General features: G+C 36.0%; 5 protein-coding genes across 8 annotated transcripts; 4 read left to right on the top strand and 1 right to left on the bottom strand.

Moving 5' to 3' along the window:
* Positions 1-797: 797 nt before the first annotated feature.
* Positions 798-5,609, bottom strand: LOC103929651 (guanine nucleotide-binding protein alpha-1 subunit). 4 transcript variants are annotated; one of them, XM_018643106.2, is made up of 14 exons: positions 5,206-5,609; positions 4,528-4,690; positions 4,343-4,415; positions 3,982-4,019; positions 3,798-3,887; positions 3,558-3,629; positions 3,252-3,359; positions 3,009-3,110; positions 2,790-2,845; positions 2,347-2,481; positions 2,102-2,195; positions 1,908-1,967; positions 1,742-1,821; positions 798-1,357 (listed from the first exon to the last, which is right to left on the bottom strand). In XM_018643106.2, the coding sequence occupies exons 2-14, from the start codon at positions 4,612-4,614 to the stop codon at positions 1,180-1,182; spliced, it is 1,173 nt and encodes a 390-aa protein (XP_018498622.2). In that variant the 5' UTR covers positions 4,615-4,690; positions 5,206-5,609; the 3' UTR covers positions 798-1,179. The 4 variants fall into 4 exon arrangements, with proteins under 4 accessions (XP_018498622.2, XP_009337151.2, XP_048444550.1 ...); XM_009338876.3 differs by having other exon boundaries at positions 4,528-4,678; XM_048588593.1 differs by having other exon boundaries at positions 5,225-5,609.
* Positions 5,610-10,319: 4,710 nt separating this feature from the next.
* Positions 10,320-12,402, top strand: LOC103929672 (serine/threonine-protein kinase RIPK-like). The gene is made up of 5 exons (XM_009338896.3): positions 10,320-10,847; positions 11,113-11,248; positions 11,335-11,474; positions 11,696-11,819; positions 11,907-12,402. The coding sequence occupies exons 1-5, from the start codon at positions 10,449-10,451 to the stop codon at positions 12,338-12,340; spliced, it is 1,233 nt and encodes a 410-aa protein (XP_009337171.2). The 5' UTR covers positions 10,320-10,448; the 3' UTR covers positions 12,341-12,402.
* A 3,859-nt stretch (positions 12,403-16,261) lies between these two features.
* Positions 16,262-19,996, top strand: LOC103929650 (G-protein coupled receptor 1). Its single transcript, XM_009338874.3, is given in 10 exon segments — positions 16,262-16,617; positions 17,009-17,040; positions 17,146-17,315; positions 17,520-17,614; positions 18,439-18,540; positions 18,642-18,698; positions 18,893-19,036; positions 19,194-19,217; positions 19,219-19,265; positions 19,415-19,996. Coding segments are annotated over 10 exon segments (960 nt in total). The 5' UTR covers positions 16,262-16,434; the 3' UTR covers positions 19,521-19,996.
* Positions 19,997-20,731: 735 nt separating this feature from the next.
* LOC103929649 lies at positions 20,732-22,485 on the top strand. The gene is made up of 3 exons (XM_009338873.3): positions 20,732-20,998; positions 21,784-21,942; positions 22,116-22,485. The coding sequence occupies exons 1-3, from the start codon at positions 20,732-20,734 to the stop codon at positions 22,482-22,484; spliced, it is 795 nt and encodes a 264-aa protein (XP_009337148.2). The 3' UTR covers position 22,485.
* A 2,985-nt stretch (positions 22,486-25,470) lies between these two features.
* On the top strand, positions 25,471-26,997 carry LOC103929647 (probable protein phosphatase 2C 72). Its single transcript, XM_009338872.2, has 5 exons — positions 25,471-25,641; positions 25,736-26,080; positions 26,247-26,361; positions 26,477-26,700; positions 26,818-26,997. The coding sequence occupies exons 1-5, from the start codon at positions 25,471-25,473 to the stop codon at positions 26,995-26,997; spliced, it is 1,035 nt and encodes a 344-aa protein (XP_009337147.2).
* Positions 26,998-27,240: the final 243 nt, after the last annotated feature.

The following is a 27,240-nucleotide window of genomic DNA, read 5'->3' as shown; positions in this document are numbered from 1 at the left end:
AATATAACATTAAATAAACAAAAAAAAAAAAGTGCGAAAAATATTTTCCTCGAAAACGTGTTTGCGCACGAAGAAGAAACTTTATTGGTAAGAAAACACTTGGCATGCTTTATTGGTGGGTTTCTTTTTTCTGTTCTTTGACCAAACTATCGGTTGGAATTATTTGGTCGGAATCTGCCAACAGTGTGCTAAAGTCCGGAAGAATCATATGATCTTTGACAAGTACGACATATGACACGACCGACCTGCTTTTGTTTGTTTTTACTTTATTATAAAATGAAATGGACCTACTAACTGGATCATTAACCAACTTATTAGGTCATTAACCAATTAATTAGGCACTGTAATCTGCTAGTGTCCTGCTAATAAAACAATTTGAGAAAATAAGCAAGAACCAATTATACTGATCTTGAACACTACAGGGACGGAAGTGAAACTTTGTGAGAAGTAAAAAGCTAAAAACGTGTTTTTCCTTTTCCCGACACAAGCGATATCGGGATTTGGGGCGGGGAGAATCGAATCGAAACCTCAAGCGTAAAGATGAATTCTTGTAACCAACCAAGGGCGGAGCCAAGTACAAGGCTCTCCTAGGCTATAGCATAGGGAGAATTTGGTTCTTCAAGCCTAAAAATATTAATTTTTAGGTTAGTTTATGATTTTTAATTGTCATATTTCACATAAGAAATGAAATTTTTTTATTAGTAAGCATATTTTTAAGAATAATAAGAACTAATAAATGTTAAATAAACTCATCAAACCAATATTATATTTAATAATAATAAATTAAAACTTCCATATCACAAATGATTCCTTATTTTATTCACTTGAAAGCTTTGAAAGCTAGAAACCTAAAAAACATAGCATAAAATTCTTGCGTCAAATTACTACATTCAAGTTTTTACTATTATATAACTTTATGTGGGCAACATAAGATTAAAAACTTGATTTCGTAATAATAATTTCAGCTTAGCCCACCCACCGAATAATTTCTGGCTACGCCATTGTAACCAACTTACCTATAGGTCCTTTGCAACAATCATTTTTATATGTTATTACATCTGTCATGACACTCGTTTAAGTGGAACAGGATTTTAATTAAAAATATAAAATGCTAACAATCAAGGAATCTGCTGAGTGTGCTGAGAATGTGTTCTTCAAAATACAACTTGGTGTTCCCGGTCACAATAATCCGGCCTCGAAGAGATTTCTCCGTCTCAACGTCTCGTCTACGAGCTTGAAAGTCTTCTTCACAAGCTTCTGATCAAGGGCAGTGGTTCTGTAGATCTTAAACACCCTGTCTACGCGGTCAGGGGCCGTGCTCTGGAAGTACAGTTCCTCGAATTTCTTCTTCACAAACCTGAATGCAAACATTTACAATGTTTAGCTTTCTCGTTCATCGTAGATTTACTATGGTAACTAATCTATGCAAAAAGGTGAAGACGGATATTGGAGGTTTAGGACAAGACGATGAAGTAGGTCCGGGGTTCGGCCACAAATAATCGAGTAGGTTTGTCCCTGTATTGGATGCTTCAACGACAGTGTTTTTATTGTGAAAAGGATTGGAAATGGTGGTGAAGCTTTCAGACAGCTAAAGGCCTTTTGGCAACAATTTGGACAAAAAGACAGGTTGGCAGAGTTTTCAGGGGCTCGTTAAAGCTAAATACGTGCACGCGCACGATTTAGTAATTTTCCTTTCATCCAAAGCAAAGGACCACAACAAAGATGTAAATTATATGCTTACTCATACGCATGTTCAATCTCTTGCTTTCCTGTTGACACCGGCTGGTAATCTTTGAACCACTCGCAGACGTTAAGTTGTACCTACACAAGGAAATTTCAATAGCCCATACAGGATGTTAGTTTGTTGCCATGAATGAAAAACCGTACACTGATTTATTAACTCTTACGTTTAGAACTTTCTTCTCGAATATATCGAACTTGTTTAAGAATAGCATGAACGACGTTTTCTGCATCCAAATAAAAAAAAAAGAAAGAGAAGATAAAATGTTAAAGAGCCCACCCGGGTTAGAAGAAGAAATCTGTGCAACCGGCAAACCACACACGCGACACAAACTTGCAAGAAAATAGAAGAAAAGAAAACCTCAAAGCACGGTTGCTTCAGGACCCACTCAAAAAGTTCCTTTGTCTCCATCATTCGATTTTTGCTTTCATCCTCGAAGAGTGTTTGATCATACCTGAAACACAATCGTCAATAAAAAAATACTTCATATCGGCAGAGGTATCTTTAAAAAAATGATCGGTGACTAGTCAAAGACCAGGATCATCACTACCACACTGCATGCCTATGATGATAAAGTCAGTGACTGAAAGTAAGGATGATCTTACTCGCTAACTGCGGCACAAAATATTACAGCTGTAACGCCTTCAAATAGATGGATCCATTTCCTTCTCTCATTTCTCTGGCCTCCAACATCAAAGAGTCGATATACTTCACCGCTTTTCTTATTTTCTCCAACAGGGCTGCAAATCATAGTCATCAATGAGTTGTTTGTTAGAAACTTCAACGGTTCTATAAATGAGTTGCACAAAATAGAAATTTGTTGAAAAGAAATGCATCCTTTTAAAATGTGCACGGGTTACTAGAAAATCTTGAACTAAATTAAATCATATTGGCATCCCTAGGTTGAATTTCTACAAATTCAAGAATCAGCTGATTTAGAACTGATAATTGGCACGGTCAGGATAACAGTACAACTATAAACAGAATGTCGGAGTTCCAAGAAAAAGTCGTGACAAGTCTTTAAGAAATAAAAAAACAGAATAATTACCTGAACTGGATCTCTACAACACCAGTTGTACGAACTCTAGCATGAAGAACATCCTCCTGCAATACGAAAACATGCCACTTTTGAGCTATAAATTCGTAACTTTTCCACATTAGTGCAAGAAGTTCTTGTCATGCCTTAGCTACAAACCGATACACATATAAAATATTATAGTGCTTCATTCAATTCGAACAATGAGTCACAATTGTGAACTTTAGGTACCTTGGTTGGAACATAATCTGGGTCAGCTAATCTTTGAAGATTCTCCATGAAATAGTGGGCACAATCAGGAACTTGGAGTTCATTACCACGAGCACATGTTTCCTACAATTGTAGAGTGGGAGTGCTTCACTTAGAGCATTGGACAAAAGGCAAAAGCAGAAGTAAAAAATATCTGGATTTCAACACTAGGATTGATGTCAAACAAATGGTATATGTCAGTCAGCTGCACGAAGTAACAGCTACCTGAATTGCCGCTTCTTTCCAAAGAGTCTCTATATCCTGTGCAAGCTCTTTAGTGAGACGTGGATAATCCAATCTGCTGCCAATTGTTGATAGTTTCTCTCCAATTTCCTAATAACGAATCCAAAATTTAATAAGACTCGAGCAACGGACTGAAAAAGCCAAATTTTTTAAATAAAAGAAACTTGTGCATTAATTTTTAAGTATAAATCATATGTTATTAGATCAAAATCCGTCAACTTGTTTGCTAAATTAAAAGACAACATGAGAAAAGGCAATGTAATAGACAATCAAAGGATGAGCTCGAACCTTATGTTCTCTGGATATTTCAAACGTTTCTCTGTCGTTCTGAGCAAGCTCCTTTGACCCATCATACAGTACCTATTCAACCATAATATGCATACGTTAGATAGAAGCATTACATTCAGATTCTTTTTCTCTCAATACAAGTCCACAAGATATATTTTCTTCTATAAAGAGTGGGCTCCAATACTCCTTATATAATGCAGAAAGGGAAATAACCAACACACCCTTTCAAGTATTGCGTACTTTTATGGTCTGATATACATTGGCGTGGATGACTGAGATGTAGCTCTTGAGCTCGGACTCATCAAATCCAGTTTGAAACAAAAGCTTTATCTGCAAATAGATCATGTGTAACGAAAGTAAAAATATTTACGCTGTTGTATAAAGGACAGTAAACTTAAATAAACAAGCGTATACAATGTCTTACCTGCTTAAAAATTGTGGACTTCCCGGATTCCCCAGCTCCTTAAAAAAATAGGTTGACCATATTAGTTGTGGAAGCGAAAACCATGGTTAATGAGAAAATTAAAGCTGTATTCTCAAAATGACCATGAAAATGCACCAGGTGCAAACTCTTTAACATCAAACAGAAATACATACTAAAGTTATATTAGTTACTTCCCTGAGATTGGAAACCATCACCTCACAAAAAGTACAACACAACTATATGCTACCCTCGGTCATAAAAATGCAAGTTTGCAACCGTGCAAAACTCAAACTAGAAGGTGCGTGGTTGTTAAGCATGTGAATCATAAAAGTCAACAAGAAATCCATTAAATGATATGTACCAAGTAGGAGAAGTTTCTGAATATGCTTTTCGGCCTTCGTTTCTTGTTCAATTCGTCTTTCAATTTCTGCAGTCTGGAAATGCACGCATTGACAATAAATTAGAGCCTATTTGTAAACGCAAAGTTCTCCAGCAACTCATTCTTAAAAGCATTACAAAGTTTGTATTCTATCATGCATAATCCACCTGAGCATTCTCTTCGCTGCCCGCTTCGTTGTAGTGTTTGCTTCTACTGCAGAGTATGCCCATATTTTCGATCAAAATAGACAGCATAAACAGTGCACGACGTGTACCATGTACCTTCAACTCCCTTCCGAAAAACTTATATCAAATGGACCTAATCACAAACCTAAACGACAATCAAGGGGGCACTAGAGAACATGGGCAGAAATCCCAAAAAAAAAACAAAAAAAACAAAAAACAAAATATAACAATTAAGATACAATGCCACCATCAATACGAAATTAAGAATAAACCCATCAGCCAAGGCCCAAGTTAGGCAAAGATAATTAGTTAGCATATATTAACTACAAATTTGCTTTTGGTCTACCTATAAATTGACAACTATATATTGTTTTCCTAACAATTTAGCTGGACACCAAACAAATTAAATAAATCAAAAATTGACCACCAACTAAAATAATTGACATTCCACAAAAAGGAAAGATTTTGAAAGCAACCCATCAAAGAAAACTAAATCCAAAAACAACCCAAAATCGTATTCAATCAAACTAACATCTTAATCCATTCAAGCAAGATCAAACGCAGAGATCTGTTCTCCCAGAAGAAAAAAAATCCCAAAAAAGCAAAGAGCAACAGAAGAACAATACAACACAGAAAGTAAGGAGCTTTCAGTGAGCTAACCCGATGAAAAAGAAACCACCTTTCGTTTCTGGGCTGTGGAGTTTTGCACTGAAGCAGCAGCAGCAGAAGCAGATTGAGCTGAATCGAAATTGCTTTTTGTATAAGTGCTATTGTGCTAAACGTGGGCAATAAATGGTGTTTTTTGGGTGTGTATTTAAATTAAAAAATTTAATACAAACAGAGCAGAAAATTGGAATTTGAAACCAATGAATGTTGTGGGAATTGTATATAAATGTATGAAAAGTTATGAGGAAGCGAAATGGTTATCGAAGTGTTTGCCAAATCTGGAAACAAAAAGGGAAAAAATAGAAAGAAAAAGAAAGAGCGCCGAAAGCTGCAAAGCTCTGTTTTTCTTCTCGGATGATTCTTCCACCTTCTCTCCTCTCACACTTTTCAGTCAAAGTTGGAAAAGGCAGGCCCCAATTAAAAATTAAATATTAGGTTATTATTTATATTTGTAATTAAAAAATTGGATTCTAATTTTTGTATTTTATGTAAAATAGTGTATATTATCTTCTTGGGAGAATACACGGTCTGTTGACTGGGCCGTACTAAGCTCGATAACATATTTAGATGAGAAATGTTTAGGGAATTCTGGTAAAAGTGGGACGAATCTTTATGAATTGTCATCTAATATTTTTGTTATAAAATTTTATGATGTTGGTAAGAAAATTAATATTAAATTATGAGGTGACATAGAATTTATAGCTTTTTAAATTGATTTTGCAAATCAATTTGGTAGCTCTATTAGCTTTCTATCAAACTTCTTGTTAGGTACTAATATAACATTCGAGCGAGTCTCACCTATTTAATCATATTACTGAAAAATAAATTAATTTTTAATAATATTTGAAAACTAAAAGTGGAAAAGTAAAAAATAAAAAAAAATAGATGGATCGTTCTTGGTGTATATTTTTGGGAGTTTGGTTTGGAGTTAGGGACAAGATTGCCGGTTGCCACCAAAATGGTGGGTCATGGAGTCATAAGGGGATGCTAGTAGCTTCTCCCATCCTTATCCTTAAAAAGGTTTGTGACATTAATTATATTTTAGCATATGATTTGCCAGCCTATCCATCATGGATTGGAATAGATGAGATGAAACTTTTTGTGTCAAAAGACCTTAGTTTAGAGAAGAGATTCCCTCCAGATCTTTCTCACCAAATCTTAGGGATTCGAAGATTCGAATTCTTGAAATTTGATCTAACGGCTACAAACATGGGGCTTCTTTAAAAGTTATAATAATTGTAGCCGTTAGATTAAATTTCAAGGGTCCGGATCTCCGGATCCCTAGAATTTGGTGGGAGAGATTTGTAGGAGATCTCTTCCCCTTGGTTTATTCTTCTAAATAAATTATTGTTTGACATCCTAATCGAATATTCTGTTGAAATTAACATTGACGCTTTGAGTTATTTTTTTGGTAAATTAACTCTTAAACTATTTGGAATAAGCCAACTAAGATCTCATAGATTCAATGAAATTTCATCACCTTTGTTGTTAAATATTGACACGATTTTACCCTTAAGAGTGAATCATGTGCTTGTCACATGCCTGTATTTAATGGCAAACTAGAATATCATAAAATCTAACAATGAGGGGTTAATTGGCTAATTTCAAATAGATCATAGGGGTTAATTTACCAAAAATATAGTTCAGGTGACCAACTTCAACTAGGGTAGTAATTTAGGAGGTCAAACGACAATTTACTCTTTATTCATTTCATCCACATAATGAGTACAATTCATAATTCATTTAAATATTGAGAAGGATAGTATCATTAAAATAATCATTATGAATAAAAACTCATTTTTGTTTGAAGGAGACTAAAAATTATTATGTATCAAGTTTCACTGACATGTTGAATCAAAACTACGCTATAATAAATATACACTTGAACTTCTGAGGTCAGTTTGCAGTTTTCATCAATTTGCTTATACTTTTTAAATTTTTTGTTACGAATTTTCATCTTGTACTCCCTCAATTTTTACTTTATTTTTTATTACCAAAAACGAATTGAGAAGAAACATTTCGGAAGTGCCAATAATATTCCAAAAACAAATACTTGTTTGCTCAAAAAATAAAATTGGGCTAACTGAATGATAGGGACAAGTGGGCCATAGTTGGGTGGGTATAAGTCCATTGGGCCAAACAAAATTTTGAGCAGTTCTTTGCACTAATTTCAGAAATTTTAGTGGTGCGATGGGAAAACAATTTCATTGGGTTGGTGCTTTATTTAAAGAGGTTTTAACAAAACATTTTCAGTGCTGTTCATTTTTAACGAAAATTATATTTTTACTTTAAAAAATCACTCTTGGTACTATTCACTTACAACACCTTTTTGTCATTTTGATTAAAACTCAAAGTTTTCAAGTATTTTTTATTAGTTTTCGTTTTATTTAATCGCATGTGATTTTATGAGATTCTAAAAATTTTATAGTGCTTAAAAAGCGTTGTTGCCACTTAGTACTATGATTTAGTGGTATTCATCTTGACTTGTAAGTGAGAGGTCTTAGGTTCGATGATTGCAAAAGACAAATTTGAAACACATTATTACTAACTCATTGTGAGGTTAAGCAAACACCTCCCCTTTAGTGTTCCTCGAGGTTATATGATAATTTGGAAATCACATGAGATGAAAGTAAAGGTCATTACGAGTCTGTTGCATTTTTTAAATTAATATTTGGAGCACAAAACAAATGGCCATTTGTCACAGTGGTGGAAAGGTATTGTGGCATTGCATGACGAAGTGAGTTCAAACTCTATCGGTGACTAATCTAACATATAACGTCATGCAAGGACAATATCCGTCGGTGGCTAATCTAACAAAATATATCGTTTGACAAAAATAAAAAAAATTTGGAGCCCGAATGAGTTTTAAGCGAATTTTTGGATTTAACGGATCATGAGTGGCTGGTTTCTACGTGGCAGCAGCTGGAAACGCTGTTAGGGGTATTATTGGGAATTGGATCCGCTATGGACCTGAGTGTTTGGAGCCTAAGGAACAACTTATCTAGGTCGCATAAATTGAATCCAACAATCTGCATTAACTTATTTCGCTAGCCCACCACACACAAACCAACAACTCTAGTTTCTTTTACACTAAATTGCAGCCTAGATGGATTGATCCTTAATTGTACTAAGATGACACGTGGCAAGTGTGATCAAACAAAGAGAAATCAGAATTTTTTTCTTTGTCTTGCCACTTGGCATTGGCAAGCCACCGTTGGACTGAAGAGAAGTACAAGGAGAAGAAGGTGGATCATATCAGATGGAAATAAGACCATGGGACGTCATTGCATGTACTTTACTATATAGTTAGGAACAAGTCGTTTTATTTTTCATTTTTTCTGACATTTAATTGATAATATAATGTGTGACAAACTAAGATCCAAATGTGGTTGACACAGGGCAACAACCCACTCATGACTTAATTCTGTCGCGAAAGAATTTGGGTTTCTGTAATATGGCACATAATACAACTTTGAATTCGTATATGGTGATGGAAAAAGCAAGGAGAGAGGGATCAAAGGAAGGTTTTGACCAAATTAAAGGGAAAATCAAAACCGATATCGCACGCAAGGAACTTATAGTTATACCGCGATTCAAATCGTTCAATTTTGTGTGGAGCGATCATGAGTCAACTTATTATATGAATATTTTGCGCGTGATTAGTTTCGGATAATAAAATTTTAAGTATCTCGTAATAAAGTTTGCATGGATCGAATTATGCATGACTGATTCTAGTATTCTTATTATTTGTAAAAGTTTAAGAACATCGTTTTTTTAGATCTATTATCATTCTTGCAACTAGTTTAATAATTTTTTGATGTAATTTTGCTGCTCACGAGGTGGCTTCATTTACTACCAAGCATGGCTATGAGTTTCCTTGGGATGAGATTGGCCCGGATTTTTTATTTAATATTCTTGTAGCAGATGTAAACCTTGCCATTTGGCTGTAATAAATTTGTATCTTTTCGACAAAAAAAAAAATGTTGATTTGTATGATTTAGGTTTGGGATAATTAATTATAATGTAGATTCTTTTTTTTTTTTTTTGTTATTTATGAGTGAGAAAACGCAAATGATATGTCAAAAAAAGAATTATATATACCTCAGAAATTCATTCCCTACACGTAAGCATATCCCAAACGTAATATGCTCATAACTAATTAAACTGTCATTTTTCAAAGCATGCGCGAGGAGTTTGGTAAAATTCCCATGAATTTGAACGCTAATAGTTGCAGGTAGATTGATTTGTTCACCCCCTTCCCTCCCTTTTGACTATGACATCTTCGGCACCTTCCAGTTTTTACCAGCTTCATCAATTCGCATGCATGACTCTGACTCTGACTGACTACGAGACATATACGTATAACGTATTAGACTTGTATATGACATGCATCATATTATTAATCTGTAAATTAAGCAATCTCGACATGCTTGAAGGTAATTAAGTACTCAGAGACATTTTTAAATTCCTGCATGCAAGCCAATCCTTATCTGATCTTGACGTGCTAACACCTTATTAACCTAAATAATTCAGCACTGCCAAACTGACCTACCCCACAAGGCATGATAATTAAACTATAAAAATAAATAAGTATAATCCCATGGATTTTAGGTTAGAGTGGATGTGAAACCACCATGCATTCGAATTCGCTCTGATCTTAGATATCGCTTGTATCAAAAGTATAACTCCATAGAGCCTTATATATATATATATATATATATATATATATATATATAAAGTCGTACATATAACTCCATATATGGTTTGTATGAGTTTCCAAATCCTATCAAATTTATTACATTTAAAATCTTTTAAAATCTTCCTAAATATCTTAGGTTGACTACACCCCTAAACATTGCCAGTTTATTATCGGAATTTTGGAAATTAGGACTTTTTAAAACTGGAACTTGGTTGGGGCTGATGTTGTCTGTAAAGCTTGTTTCTTATTTTGCTAATGAAGTCTGGTGTACAAGTCAAAGAGGTAGGCAAGTGATTAGCCGTCCCTAAAAGACTACAAAGCAGCACATGGTTTGGTAGAATTGTTACATATAGAATATATAATCCCCCGTATAAATTCTAATTATTTATATAAGGATATGCATGCTTAGATTTATACATATACATATATATATTTGTGGGTGTATATATAATACCCGCCTTCACATTCGTATAAGAACTTCCTCATCAATACAACAAATTAATTAATTAATTTCCAAATTTTTTTTTCTTCTCAAGATATGACTAAAACGAAAATCCTCACATGGAAATGCATCATCCTAGGCTGTTACAAGAGCACTGCAGATCCAGAGAGCCGCCTGCCGCAGCCAGTTCTTAAGCAAACCCCTTTGCTGCAGCCGAGACTCTCCATCTCGGATGTAAGCGATGATCCGAGCTCGACTCTCTTCGCAGACGATCTCTCCAACCCCCTCATCGGCCTCAACCTTCACGTGTTTTCGCTCGTGGAGCTTGGAATTGTCACAAGAAATTTTTCACGGAGTAGTCTACTCGGGGAAGGTGGGTTTGGACCAGTGTTCAAAGGGTTTGTTGGTGACAAGCTTAGGCCTGGATTGAAGGCTCAGCCTGTAGCTGTCAAGCTGTTGGACTTGGATGGTTTGCAAGGCCACAAAGAATGGCTGGTTTGTTTCCTACTTGTTACACATTTATATATTTCGTGTCTGAAATGATTTTTGCACTCTTATTTTCTTCTCCGCCCTTTTTTCTTTTTTTTTTTTTAATTGTATGATTGAATAAAATGAAGGAAAATAACGAAAAAAATAAGGGGAGGAGAGTGTTGATCAAGGAGAAACTGAGAATATGAAAATCACTACGCTTGAATTTTAAATGACCATAATGGCCTTCTTCAGTTAAATGGCATTGGATTTTTTTTCTCTTTGTTTGTAGACAGAGATTATATTTCTTGGGCAACTGAGGCATCCAAATCTTGTGAAGCTGATTGGATATTGTTGTGAAGACGAGCACAGGCTTCTAGTTTATGAATACATAGCAGGAGGAAGCTTAGAAAATCAACTCTTCAGAAGTGAGTTGTTTTTCCATTTTTTCTTGAAAAACTTGTGTTCATTAATCAGCTGCAAAGTTTGTTCAACAAGTGCTATAAAAATGCAGGTTATTCCACTCCTCTGTCATGGTCGAAAAGAATGAAAATCGCCGTTGGGGCGGCGAAGGGCCTTGCGTTCCTCCATGAAGCAGATCATAAGCCTGTCATATTCAGAGATTTCAAGACTTCCAACGTTCTGCTGGAATCTGTATGTTCCTTCGGAACTCCTTTACATTTTTCTGATGTATATGTGATCTTTGTCACTTCTTTTTTCGTGCTACATAAGTCGAGAAAGGTCCAAAACAACTAAGCAACAATCCAACGTGACTCTATCAACATGAGTAATCGGATGCAAACATTCAGGAGGCTCATTCAAAAACTGCAAAATAGTTGTAAGATTGAATTTGAATTAATTTGTCCCCATTCCAGGATCATACAGCTAAACTTTCAGATTTCGGGTTAGCAAGGGACGGTCCAGAAGGAGAAGACACACATATAACAACACGTAGAATAGGGACACGGGGGTATGCAGACCCTGAATACATCATGACTGGTAAGCCAATCAAGTTTGGTACTTAATTAATTGTTTAGACTCTCATTAGTCATAAACTAATCAAGTTTAGTACTTAATTGAATACAGGTTGCCTGACGACCAAGAGTGATGTCTATAGTTTTGGAGTTGTTCTACTAGAGCTCTTGACGGGTAAACGGTGCATAGATAATAGCCGTCCCAAACGCGAACAGAACCTTGTGGAGTGGGCAAAACCTCGGTTGAAGGACCCGAGAAAGCTCGACCGGATTATAGACCCGATGATGGAGGGACAGTACTCGACCCGAGGGGCTCGAAAGGCGGCTGCATTGGCTTACAGTTGCTTGAGCCACAATCCAAAGCAAAGGCCTAGGATGAGTGATGTGGTTGTGATATTGGAGGGTCTTCAGGACTTCAATGAGGAGTTAGTTAGGCCATTTGTTTATGTAGCACCAAATGATGAGGATAGTAATAGTAGCATCAAAAGCATTGTAACAACATCTCCAAAGGAGATGTCAAATTTAAAACATCAAAACGATATTTGATGGCTTAGAGAATCTCCAAAGGAGAAGTCAAAAAGTCTGTATCAGCAATAACAATAAAAAAGCAGCTTTAGTACCTGCCGTTCAGAGATGCTATCAGAGTAGGAAAGTTAGCCAAGTTATCCTGCCTAGTTTAGATACCGAAATGCCAATTCCTACGTGACATGACTTGGATTGACATCAGAGATGGTTGCTGTCAAATTTGACAGAAACTCCAAATCTACTTTTAGTGATTAATAAATATTTTTTACCATTTTTATTGTTATTTTTTGTTCTAGAAAGACTTATTACAATTGTAAAAATTAAATAATGCAATAAATAATAGTTAAAATGATATATTGGGTGGATAACAAAATTTAAAAAAAAAAAAAATCAAAGTGCCACATAAGCATTCACATTTAAATTTTATGTTTAAAATTTGACATCTCTTTTGAAGATATTCTTATCTATCAATTTGACATTTTGTAAATATTTTGCCTCACCCGATATGTTAAATAATAATGGCATTCTATAATTTTTTTCATCTTTTTGTGCGGTCCAATTATTGAGACAATCAATCAAATGGATGGAATACACAACAACATTTATTATATATTCCTTCACATTTATTAAAAATTTATTAAATGAATTTGACAACAAAAGGTTTTGCTTTCAATTGGCTTTATGCCACATAAGAAACTCAAGGCTTGGTTGGAGAGAGTTTGTGTTACTATTTTTTACCGTCACATGTCTATGTGGCAATTTTGACATCTTATTTGAAAATGCTCAAACAAATGAGGCAAAAATTTTAACAAAAAAATGATAATTGCATTGATTGAGAGAAAAAGAAAGGAATTCAAGTTTTTTAAGTAATATTGTACTTTGCAAAGAACATTGTTTGGCTTTTTACGGGTAAGGAACTATATTTTTCATGACCTGCAACTTATAAGTTGACATGTACACTAAAGTGACCCGTTAAGGTACAAAAAATTAAAGTTTATATACTCGTGTCAAATGAACATTTTTGACTTCTTATCTATAATGAGTCATTCTTTATGACTTACAAATTATTAATCGACATGTACTAAAACGATTTATTGAAAACATAAAATGAAAAGTTTATGCACTCATGTCAAAGTAAGTATTGTTTGGCTTCTTTCGTGCTATGAGTATCATTCTTCATGACTTGCAAATCATAAACTGACATAAATAAGTATTATAGTCGCTCGTTAAAATTGTTACAAAAGTTTATGTACATATGTCAAACTGTGATTCATTATAAGAAGAAATGTCATTTTTGTTCACAAACTAAAATAATGATATCATGTCGACTAATGATCCAGGATTAAAATAAAGGAAACACTTGATTAAGAATAGACCAATACTTAATCGCATATATCTTAATCAAGGCAGACTCCCCAAGTTCCAACCAAAATATTTTACAAGAGAAGAATGCAGACCCCTCCTTTTCTAATTACGTCCTCACAGTAATCTCAGGAATTTCAACAACTGCCCCACCGATTCCTTGTTAGGGAATAGTATCCTCTCCGAATCCCTTTCATTTGGATCTTTTAATTATGTCTGTTCAACCAAAAATTCAACTACGGGGAATTAATTCTTTGTTCACATTTTATCTTCTTCCATCTTCATCTTCTCCTGTTCATCTTCTTCTTTCTTCCACACCTCTCTCTCCAACTCCAAAATTGAAGGATTTGGAAGATCCGGGTAGAAGGAATGCAGAGAGAATCCAGTCCCTAGCTACCTTGAAAACTATCCTTCCCAAAGAGGAGCCTAACTTCAATATTTTTTAATATTCACCATAATAAAATTATAAATTAAATGAGCATGTCTTTTTCTGGATGTTCATTTTGTGTATAATTAAGTTAACAGTGAAAAAATTAGTTAGAAACTATTAGGGGTTTCTTTCAGGAGAGAATATACTTTGAGGACTAAATTGAAGAATTGGTTAACTACCTCCACTTGATGTGAGATAAAAGCAGATGACACTTCTTTGAAAAAAGTTTCACATGATGAGTTGTTTATTCCCTTTCAGAAGTCTAAAATTCCCTTTCAGAAGTCCAAAATGGTGAAATTTTGGACTCGTTTAAATGCTTTTTTTTTTTTTTTTTTTTTTTTTTTGTAGAAAACATTTCTGCTTATAAGCATTTTAAAAGAACTCACTAAAATGTTTTTGAAAAATTCAATAGGCGATTTTGGATACAATAAAATGTTTTTCATGGAGAAGTATCTAATGGGCAATTTTTCCGAAATATAAGTGCTCTTAGTTTTCTGTCAAAAGCAATTCGAAAGTGTTTTTAATCTTTCCGAAAGCAATCTCAAACAAGGTTATAAGAAGTGGCTATATGCATGGAGCCTTTTACCCACACCATGCTTTTGTTAAAAGCGTTTGTGGTAAAAGCACATCGATGCTTCTCTAAAAAGTATTCAAAAGTGCTTTTCATCTTTCACTTTTTTTGTTGGACAATATCATAAACGTTTCAGTTTTAAATAAATGATCAAATTCAAAAGTGCTTTTTGTACACAATTATTACTTTTTGTAGGAAGCACTTCAAGTATTTTTGAAATCTAAAGCATTTTTCATAAAAACGTAATCATTTTAAAATCATCCAAACAAATTCTTTAGGGTCTGTTTGGTATCATATTCGAAAATTTTCATCATTTCTCAAAATATTTCTTAAGAACATTTCTTGAAAACAATTTTTTTTAAGACTCAAAAACTTGATTGGTATGTGATTTAAAATTTTTAAATCTTACAACTTACACTTGACAAAGAGATCCAAAAAGAGGGGTTACAGAAAAGAGAGAAAGAGGAGAGAGGAGGAAATAAAGTAAGAGATGACTGGAGAAAAGAAAGCAAGATATGATTGGAGGAAAGAAAAAGAAGAGATATGATCGAGGAAGAGAAGTGAGAGAAAGAACTGAAAGAATGAAAAAAACGAATTGGAGGAGAGACGAAAAAGATTAAAAAAAAAAGAGAGGAGGAGAGAGAAAGAAGAAAAAAGAGATATAGATTTGGAGTGAGGGGATGAGGAAGAGAAAAGAAATTAGTGAGTTTAAATTTAAAAACTCTAACAACTGATTCTTTGTGTTTTTAGAGAATATACTATATTTTTAAATTAGTTTTGAGTTCAGTTTTTGAAAATAGTTATACCAAACAAGTTTTTAAGGCCTAAAACTTGAAAATTATTTTTGAGTTTAAAATGTTAGATTCAAGTAAACTACCAAACAAACAGATCCTTAACTTCCTGAAAGCAAATCTCAAAAGTCACTGGAAGTGGTTATGCATGAAGCTTTTTACCCACACCATGCTTTTTTAGAAGAGTTTGCGGTACAAGCACGTCGATGCTCATCTTAAAAGTATTGAAAAGCGCTTTCCACCTTTAACATTTTTTATTAGACAATTTCATAAACATTTTTGTTTTATAAAAACGCTTTTAGCCATTTATAAAACCACTCTTAAATAGACCGCAAGCATAAACACAATACAATCGCCAAAAATACAAAACAGGTTTGTGCGGAATCTCATAATCTCATTAAACTATAAGTTGCAATAGCTTATGATAATGACTTGATAAATAAACTCAATTACATCGTACTATTCAGTCAAATAAATATCCAACAGTGGTTGGGGACGAATTTCACGCTCGTATTTCACATGGCACGTTTGATCTTGGCACCGGTGAATCACACGATGGTGGCGAGAAAAAGGCTGAAATGTCTCTAAGTCTTTTCAGTGCCTAAAAGACTAGATTGTCATGGTGAAACCACCAACTAATCCATTTTTCAATTAGAAAAATAAATGATCAAATTCATATGCATATGGTTTAATTTATGAAAGCAGCCCAAAATGGTCACAACAAAATTCAAATGGACACATTTGCCCACATGAATCATATCTAAAATTGTAATTAAACATGTAAACAACTCAAACTCCTTCGCCTGTAAGATTCGAACGCACGCGGAGCCATAAAGCGACCTCTGCCGTCAAAACACGAAACGGAGCGTCTTGAAGTTTCTGTACCGACAAATTCAGAGACTGAGGGAGGGCGAGTATTTGGCACTGTATTGGCGCGATCGGAAGAGAGTGAGTGAAGAAAATGGCGACGACGGGGCAAGTCGCCGGAGGTCTGACGGCGTACGATCGCCACGTCTTGACGGCAGTAAACGCCGGAGCGGCGAGCCTATCGTTCGTTGGGTCGGGGTTCATCGTCCTCTGCTACGTCCTCTTCAAAGAGCTCCGCAAGTTCTCCTTCAAGCTCGTCTTCTACCTCGCGCTCTCCGTACGACTTCTTTCTCTCTCTCTCTCTCTCTCTATCTCTATCTCTAGAATTTGCTGAAAATAATAGGAATTGATTGCGTTGTTAAATCTAATTGCCGGTGACGTGGCGTGTTCTATATCTGGAAACTTGTAAAAACTCGAAAATTGAAACAAAATATATAGAAATTAGCATTTAATTTGATTTAGAATCGCTAGAAAATGTGAAGCTCTTAGCTTTATATAGTGGATTTACCTTGATGACTTGAGCCTGAAGGATTCGGGATAAATTTTCGGAAAATTTAGGGTTTAGGGCTTTGTTGTTCTCCAGTTTTTAACTTAAATTTTGAGTAAAATAGAAGCAGAAAAGAAAAACCAACTTTAATGTTATTGCTATTTGCTATTTTGGAATGCAGGATATGCTTTGTAGCTTCTTCAGCATGGTTGGGTAAGCTCAATTTTCTCTCTCCAGACAAGTGCATTTAGATAATGTAACAGTTTTTATCTGATTTGGGTTCAAAGTGATTAGAAAGTAAGTTGCTTTCGTGCGCAGGGATCCATCGAGAGGATTTTTCTGTTACTCGCACGGCTATAGCACTCATTTCTTCTGTGTAGCGTCTTTCTTATGGACTACCACGATTGCTTTTACACTCCACCGTACGGTTGTTAGACACAAAACTGATGTTGAAGATATGGAGGCAATGTTTCATTTGTATGTTTGGGGTATGACTTTGTTATCTGTTACTGAAAGATCTCTCATTTTACTTTCAGTGATGCAGAGTTAGCTTCTTTTTTCTGTTATTTTTCTGAATGATTGATTCTGATTTCGTTTTTGGATTTCTATCTTCGTAATGCATCATGCTATTAGTTATATTTAATTTGTGAAGCACATTAGAGTTCAGTAGCTTCTTTTTTTCCTCTTCACAGGGACTTCATTAGTTGTGACGGTTGTGCGCTCTATTGGTAATAACCACAGCCACCTGGGTACATGGTGTTGGTCACAATCAGGGCGTAGTGGAAAGGTAAAACGTACTACTTATTGGTTGAATGTTTTAGTTTTCCAGACAGTAGGATCTACAATTCTTCTGCAAATTAGTTGGTTTTACAATAATACTCCTTGAACCTCGTTGTTGGTTGTTTGCTTATTACTGTAGTGCAACGTGCTTGTATAAAAAAATAGAGGGGAAGAGAGGAGTTTTATGATGTCTGGGAGGATATTTTTAATGTCAAACCTGCTGTCATCAATAATGTTTTGATTGATTTATTGGTCAGATACCATAACTTTAGATTAAACATGTAATAACCAATGATACAACAACAACAACAACAACAACAAAGCCTTTTCCCACTAAGTGGGGTCGGCTATATGAGTCCTAGAACGCCATTGTGCTTGGTTCTGTGTCATGTCTTCCGTTAGATCCAAGTGCTCTTTAGTCTTTCTTAGAGTCTTCCGTAATAACCAATGATAATGAGGTAAAATCTGTGCCCTACTCGTGGTGGTAATTGCATGAACAACAATATCTGTACTTAGACCAAATTGATCATGAAGATCTATTAATGTTTTTATGTGTGGTTCTTTGCATCTTAATAGTTACGTTTCGTCAATTCTCGATATATATACTACTTATAGATTCTAATTTCTATAGTAACCTGTATCTTTACAACCTTACATACGATAACGAAACTGATAATTCATTTATGTAGTACCTTGCAAGTGTAAGCATCATTTGTATTAAAACTACCTCGTCATTATTGTCCAATTCCCCCATTTGGATTTCTGACTATAGCTGCCTGATGTATTTAAGTTTTCTTTACTGCACTCTAATTTTTCCACCCATTTTTACAGGCACTTCACCTCATAACATTTTATATGCCACTCTGGGGTGCAATTCTTTACAATGGTTTTACCTACTTTCAAGTGATAAGCATGCTGAAGAATGCAAGACGTGTATGTATTCCTGGTATCATTTCTGTTATTTTTTTTCAAAAAAATAATTTCCATTTGCTTTTACACTTGTTGAGATCATAGTTCTGGTTTGGAAATTATAGATGGCAGCTGGCATGTCAGACCGGACTTACCAATCAGATGCTAGAGCAGACATGAAGGTATATTGTGCTGCAGCTGATTTCCTAGGGTCAGACTCAGACTGTGTTCCCATATATAGAGGCATAGAAATCCGTAAAAATCTATATTTATTTATCCTGTTTTTGTAGTCTTATGTTTGGTGTATGTTAGATCATTTAAATGTACATCCAATAGCGGTTCATCTTAATTGTTTTCCGTTGCTTTCATTCAACAGGCTTTGAACCGGTGGGGGTACTATCCACTCATCCTGATAGGATCATGGGCCTTTGGCACAATCAACCGCATTCATGACTTTATTGAACCAAGTCACAAAATATTTTGGCTCTCAGTTCTTGATGTTGGAACAGCTGCACTCATGGTAACTTACTAATTTTGTATGGCAAATTAGTGTCTGTTTTTTAGTATAGTGGGCATTTCGTGTTTGGAAGAACACTGTTCATGTATAATTGACGGCTACTTTACTAGGTTCTTTTATCATTCTGATAAGACATCTATTACTTTAATACTTGTTATAGGGCTTGTTCAACTCAATAGCTTACTGGCTTGAACTCCTCAGTGCGACGGGCAATATATGAAAGATTGGATTTGTAAGTCACAGTTGCTTTGTGTTTTTTCCAATTATCAATCTCTCAATAGTTAAAGATCGGATTTTACAGTGATCACTGTTGTAGAGTTTTCAATATCGGGTTTAGGATGCAGTATTCTTAACTAAATGGTTGTATTTGGAAACCATTAGGTTTTGGCCAGACAGGCTTAAAAGATGGTTCCCCAACAGTTCAAGGTTTAGGAACCAAGAGCAAGAGAGTGAACTAGTGGCGCTGAAAATTGAAGATCAGCACTAGCAAGTTGGACATATTTGACTTGCCGATTTTTTCAACTTAACTGAGCGTGGAATGACGGAAGAGGAACACAGCGATGCACATCAGTGAAGGGTCAATTGCTCTCCTCCTCTCCATGGCAATTCCGAGGTGACTAACATCTTCAAATTCTACTTGTTCCATATTGTGACTGATTGAAACTGTTGTGGTAGATGTATCCGTAGATGGGTTGGTTCGAGTAGAACTTCGTGTAGAAGTTGACTGGATTTGTCAAGGTGTACAATTTTACCTGTAGAGAAAAGTCTTGATTGATCTTTGATTAGGAATTGTCCCAAACTTTTCACTGTTATTGTCATGTATTCGGATTCCGACCGACTCCAATCCAAAAGTTGGACGATTCAAATTTGAAGTCTGAAATTCCGAAATCAAGAACGGAAATGAAATGTATCTGAAAATTCAGAAAAATTTGAATTCCAAAATTACGATTTTCTGGTTAGAAATTTTTTGAAGTGGAATTGTATTTCTGATTCAACCCGGCCGGATATGCCTATAAGCTCCGGTTGTGAGTTGTTAGTGTTGGATGAGGATTCTCTGCATGTTTTTTTGGGTGCATGATTATGCAAGGTTTTTAATCTCAGCCATTAAAACTCATTAGACGGTTCAGATTGTACCAACATGTTAATTTCTGATGCTCTCTCTCACTTTTTTTTCACTTTCCACACATCCGTGTTAATTTATGTCATTTGACCGTCTTCCATTCATTCTATTTGATAGACGAAAATTAAAAATTGAACTTAATATGCCTACTTTGCTAAGACGAAAACTAAATTGTCCTCTCACGCTGCTTCCCTTGACTCGACGTGGTCGAATATCTTGCCTTCCTTGCCCATTCTTTTCGAAATAATTCAATGTAATTTATGGTTTGTCGTTGACGAAACCATCTCAATGTAGCATAAGATGGGTAAATGAAGTGCTACGTCAAAAAGAATAAAAATTAACTTGACGGTTAGACTAACAGAGGGATCAATCGCGTAGAGATTGTAAATTAAGGGTTGTAAAGTGTTAGTTTTGTAAAGATAATAACCAAAATTATAACGGTTCAAAACTAAAAGGTGCAAAACTGCAAAGTGTGATTATTCCAATTTTAATGGAATTCCGAAAATGCCCACTGTTTTCACAAAGCTTTTTTCTTTGCTTTCGTTTGGAAAGTTCAGGCGCTCGGAGGTCTGAGAGAGATGGAGGGAATAGTAGAGGGGGGCGGATCGGGTGCGGGCAGATACACGCTGCGGCCGGAAAGGCTGAGCAACGAGGACATACTGTTCTGCATAGACGTTGACCCAGAGTCGATGGTGGAGATGAAGGCGGCGATGGGCCCGAACGGGCGACCCTTAACCCGATTGGACTCGATCAAGCAAGCCATACTTCTCTTCATCAACGCCAAGCTTACCATCAATCCGGAACACCGATTTGCATTCGCCACTCTCGGAAAGGCCGCGTCTTGGGTAGGTTTTCTGTTTTTACCGTCCTCTTTTGCTTGGTTTCTGTTTGGTTTCCGAGAAAATGTGCGATCAGGGGAAAAAGGGTTTTCTGGGATTTGTGTATTTTTGAGTAATTAAGCTTCTGGAAACCATGATTGTTGCGCTGGGTGATTGTTTGGAGGCTTTCTGTGATATATAGCTTTATGGGTAGATTGAATTTATCATTTGTGTTATCGTTTATAGTTTGATTGGCGGCTGAGAAAGCGTAAGAAAATTCCGCGGCTTGTATTTTGGTTGCGGGATGAATGAAGGAAAGTTAGTTTTCAATCATAATTTTGAAGCAACCCATTGTACCGAATTTGGTCATTTTTACTGAATGTGGGTGAGAAATCAATTCCTTCACTAACTTTTACCAAGAATCACTCAGATACCTTGTTGTAATCTTGTGTTTTCAATGCATAGGGCTAGGAAATCGGCATTGAAAAGCCTCATCATCAGTTCTGTTGGAATCAGATTTTTGGATACGAGCACATAAGTCTCGGAAAAAGAAGTCCATCTGCCTCATGTTTGTTGCGCATTATTCTAAATTTAGTGATAAATACTTGGGGATAATTTGTTTTCGATCAAAAAAACGTTTTCAATATTAGGAATTGATGAGAAACTATGTTTGCATATAGCTTTAGACCAAAGTAAACCAAATTTCCTAAATTATCTATGCAATGTAAGCACACACTGGATTTGTCCTTTGTGTCTGTTGGTTTTCTTTAGGTTTCTGTAATTGATTTGGAACCTTTTGTTTCTGCATGAAGCTTCGAAGAGAGTTTAGCAGTGAAGTTGAGTCTGCTCATGCTGCACTTCGGATACTCTCAGCCATTCCTTCTTCTGGTAATGCAGATCTTACGGGTTTATTTCGAATAGCATCTCATGAAGCAAAGAAATCTCGCGCTCAAAACAGAATTTTGAGGGTGGTAAGTAGCGCTTCGCTTCACTTTTACCTGCTTTTTCATGTGTTCATCAATACCTATATGCTAATGCAGTCATGCAAATTTGTTACTTACCAACTGAGGCTGATTATCCTATCCCTTACTGGACACTGAAATTTTATTTGTTGAATACTAAAGCCTGACATGCTTGCCCTTAGGTTCTGATCTACTGTAGATCGTCCATACGACCGCAAAATAATTGGCCGGTAAACCAGAAACTCTTCACTCTGGATGTTGTTTACCTTCATGACAAGCCTGGACCTGACAACTGCCCCCAGGAGGTCTATGATGCACTTGTGGATTCCCTGGAACATGTTAGCGAATTCGAGGGATACATCTTAGAGAGTGGCCAGGGATTAACACGAGTCCTCTTCCGTCACATGTGTGTGCTGCTATCGCACCCTCAGCAGCGATGCCCGCAAGACCACCTGGACATACCTAAGGCTCTCTCAAGACGGTTGCCGGCAGCAGACACAGTGAACGGTGAAGATAGTGTAACTGTATCCGGGGGCAAATCCGATCATTAGAAATTAGTTCTACTAAGGTCGTGTTGCTTCCGATCTTTAAGTCCCGTATGTATGTAGTTTTAGTGTAGTTGGTTTGATCTTAATTGCATCTGTATGAACAAATTGTGAAACATTTTATCATGGTATTGTGAATGGATTATAAGTAATGAATCTCAGTGATCATCTTAACCTCTATAATGTTTTCTGTTAAATATTGATAAGCCTTGTTACGATTCAATTTCTCACATAAATAACCTGATTGGAAGTTATTTTTTGTTATCAAATCAGCAATATTCATTAAAAGACTTCAACGGTGTCATTCAATACTAACGATCTAGTGATATTTTATTTTTCAGTTGTAAGTGGGAGGTCTTATATTCGATTTTTGTGAATAGCGAGATAGATCTCAAATTATTATGATAAGCTCATTGTATGACTTTAACCGAATCTCGAACTTTATAGTGTAAATATAAAGTTGGAGATTCGGCTACACCATAGCAACCTGACAACATAGGGTGGTTACTGAAATGAGTCTTAAGTAGGCTATCTGATCGGAGTGCATATGCGTAGGCTCTCCATGTCACACCTAACCACTCTCCATTGAGATCCCATAAGTCACCAATCAGAACCCAACTGCCAAATTCCAACTTCATTCGACGAGCCTCAACGAAGGATCTTCGCCCCGAACTCTGAGCAAACAGGTCTTGGAGGCCTAAAACAACGAGGCCGAGTACAAAGAAAGCGGTCATCTTTGGATATCTAGATTCGATATCCCAGTATACAGAAATTTTCAGCTGCTTGTCAACCAGCTATCAGGAACGCTTCGACGAAGCATGAACGAATGGCTACCTGAACTGGATTCGGCAGTGGAAGAACTCGCTCCAATGCAGCATTCGAGGGAAGGGGGCACTGATTGGTCAGACTATGGCACTCTGATCCTTCTGCACTTGTTGTAGACTGCTCGGACCCATGTTGCTGATGCATCAGAGCACACTGAGCCATGCTTCTGACTCCAACTGCCCTAACACTTCAGGCAGCTGGCAGAGCACTCAGAAGATGAACTCCAATCGCCTATAAATATGCCTCTCGACTCCTTAACGAGACAAAACTAAAGCGTACAAAAACTACATAAAAAAAATTAAACATTCCGAAAATGAGGAAGTTGTAAGCTAATTTTTGCCATATAGAACTAAATTCTTGGAATAAAACTCAGCTGCCACTTTGCTACTCTCACCAAGAGACACGTGTTCGAACCTCCTTGCTCTGAAAAAATAAAATATGGAATTAAAAAGGAAAAAGAAAAAAGAAAGAAAAAAAAAAGTAAGCCCTCCTCATAGTTTAATAATGCAACTGGATTGAAAAGGAGAAAACCTGGTGAAGCTTTGAAACTGAAGCTTCTGGCAAAGAGAAAAGCTTGCTTGCCCCTTGGAGTTGGGTTAAGGTTTTTCCCTTCGATATTAGTCCCAAAAATGCAAATTAAAATAAATTGGTCAAAAGTCAATAGATTAGTTAGCTAATTGAAATAGCATAATGCAAACCCAAAATTCATTATCCTTATAATTATTTTAAGTAGAAGTCAACTTTAGAGGTATGTTCCAATTCACTCATTTTATCTTTGACATCTCTATGATTAGTTTTAATTATTCAATGAATTCTTAAATTATATAGTCAGATTCATATGATATTCTCTTCGATTCTAAACAAATATGAGTAGAGATGTCCGTTCTTAGACTGTAAGGTCAGATTTATATTATACGATTTTAGATTCATATGATATTTTCTTTGACTCAAAACAAGTTTGAGTAAAAGTGTCTGTTTTTAGATTGTAAGGTCGGATTCATATGACATTCTTTTCGCTCATAAAAAACTTGAATAGAGAAATCCGTCTTAGTTTAAAAAATCTGCCGGCATGACGTGTTTTGAAGTGTGCATGCTTGATTATATTACCTTTTAATTATTGAAAATAATAAGAGTTTTATATCTATTTAATTGATTATTATATTCTTTTTAAAACTTGATCACCGGTTTTGATCTTCTTTTCTATGCACAAATTATTGGTCTATTTTTAATTGCAATTGCTAATCTCTCTTCTCTGTAAAGTGCTTATCAACGTATCAAGTTGTTCATGTCTACTCATTCCTTTTACTAGTGATTGTGGGGTTAACAAGGTTAACACTTAAACAAATTTGCAGGTTGTGCCTTGTGGGTCACTTATTCTTGTTCAACCATTTGACTCTTCACAATTAAATTATTATCGTGTGTATTCGTAAATCACAATTTGACATATATATACAAATAATTTACTAAGCAAATAAACGAAGAAGTTTATGTTCACATGTCAAATTGTTTGTTGGAGAATGTCGAAATCAAATACAAAACCTCGAACGTAGAAATAAAAATATTCTTAACCACTCGAGTCATAAGCTTATCTAATCAGTTATCTTAGACCAAAATCAAGGTTAAAGCCATTATGAGTGGCAAGTCCAAGTTGGTTAGCATTTTACAATGTTTGCATGTAAAAGTAAATGACTAACATATACTAAATTACTAACCCTAATTTGTTTATAGCAAGTTTAAAGTCCTTTCAACTTAAGTTGGGACATAGACCTTCTCCGGATTTCATTGTCCAAATTCTAAGGATAAGGTAATTCGGACCACTTAAATTGAATTCGACAATCTTATTAGCTCATTTCATTGGTTTACCTTACACAAATTAAGGTCTCCAATCTCTCCTTCACACAAACCAAGATCCTGGTTCCGGATTTTTTTATCCTTAGACTACAAATAGTAAGATCCGGAGAGAATACAAATTCCTTTAACTTGTATATGAATCTTGGGTTAGCATATAAAATAAACAGGTACACGCAAACCACTAAAATATACTCAATTAATTTTAACTAATTAATTAGATTCAATAGATAATCATTCTGCTAAAATGTTGTTCCCTTTATATTCATAGGAGGATTTGATAAGTGGAAAATTAAGAAACCCCCATTTTCCATTTCTAATGGGACTCTGCATATCTTGTGCTTCTTCTTCTCACAAAATTCAGGACGGCAATCGAACTTCAATGCCATACGAAGAGAACAATGATTCTAGTGGGATTCCCATGCTTGGTTCCTTTCATTCCATGGAAGGAAGCAAAGGAGTAAACCAAGATAGTGCCATGCTTTGCCAGGTTTGTTAACGCCGAACCAGTATAAATCCTCGTGTTGTTATGTGTACTTTTTCTTTCGTATATTTATTGATCTCATATCTGACGCTTTCGATAGGGCTATGGGATGGAAGATGAAGCTGTGTGTGGAGTTTTCGACGGGCATGGGAAATTCGGGCACCAGGTGAGTCAGTTGGTGAGAAACAACCTTCCATCACTTTTGCTGAACAAAATGAAAGCTCTTGATCATCAACGAGTCACTGCAGAAGCCGAGGTTGATGGTTCCCAAAACCCCGTCAGTTGCAAGGACAACGAACCAGAAGATTCAGAAACAAGCAAGAAGTTTCAGAAATGGAAAGAAGCATTTGTTAGCTCCTTCAGAGTTATGGACAAGGAGATTAAGCTTCAACAGAATATGGACAGCTCTTGCAGTGGAACCACTGCTGTTGTAGTCGTCAAACAGGTACGAAAAAACTACAGCGAAATACGCACAAACAGAATCGGTTACAAACTTTTTAATCAAAAACATAACTCAGAAGACACTTTTTAATTCCTTATTTACGGCTTATTATTTGTTTAGCGTCCATCTGTTCTATCTTTGTGCGGATTTTAATATAAGAATCGAACAGGGTGAGGATCTTTTTATAGCAAATCTGGGAGATTCAAGGGCAGTTCTAGGAACAATTACGGAGAACGGAATTAAGGCCATTCAATTGACCACTGATCTCAAGCCCGGTGTACCTAGTAAGTTCTTTCATCCTTGCTAAGCTAAGCTACTTTCTTAAGTGCTTTTTTACCTTTTTTTCTCTATGTTTTATCTGACTGATGAATGTTTTTTTTTTTTTTTTTTTTAATGCAGGTGAAGCAGAACGAATAAGGGCGTGTGGCGGTCGAGTGCTTGCACTAAAGCAAGAACCTAACATCCAGAGAGTGTGGCTGCCTCACGTTGACCTCCCGGGACTAGCCATGTCCCGAGCTTTCGGAGACTTTATACTCAAAGACCACGGCATCATTGCCACCCCAGATGTCTCCCACCACCGTCTCACTTCCAACGATCAGTTCGTTGTCCTTGCAACCGACGGGGTAAGGCCTCGAAAGCATAACGTTTACTTGATAAGACTTTTGGTGTTACGCAAGTAGGGCTCCTTTGCGTTCTCTGTGAACCGGGTTTTTGATCGCAGTTCTGTGCTTTGGTTTTAGGTTTGGGACGTGCTCAGCAACAGTGAAGTTGCGTCCATTGTGTGGGAGGCGGAGAGCGCACAAGCAGCGACGAGGGCGGTGACTGAGGCAGCTTCAGCGATGTGGAGGAAGAAGTTCCCTAACGCTAAGAGGGATGACTGCACTGTTGTTTGTTTGTTTTTGCAAGAAAATATTACCTGATCTTGTTGTGAACGTAAAGATGCGAGTTTTTGAACCAATCCCTTGCGATCTTTCATACATTTTAATACGACACTAGCAAGCAGTGTATCTCCGGTTCAAACTCTCCCCAATTTGGTCACATCCTTCGATGCATCTTTCAGAACGTGCGCTAATAAATGATGTTGAAATGAATATGGAAGAAGACTCATTGAAATATTACTTTTAATCACAATATCGTAACGCCGAAATTGTTCAGTAAAGCTG

The sequence above is a fragment of a genome, unplaced genomic scaffold, assembly GCF_019419815.1.
Source record: "Pyrus x bretschneideri cultivar Hongxiangsu unplaced genomic scaffold, Pyrus_bretschneideri_v1 Contig28, whole genome shotgun sequence".
Classification (NCBI taxonomy): Eukaryota; Viridiplantae; Streptophyta; class Magnoliopsida; order Rosales; family Rosaceae; genus Pyrus; species Pyrus x bretschneideri.
Note: the sequence above shows the minus strand (reverse complement) of the source record. Positions and strands in the feature narration are given on the sequence as shown.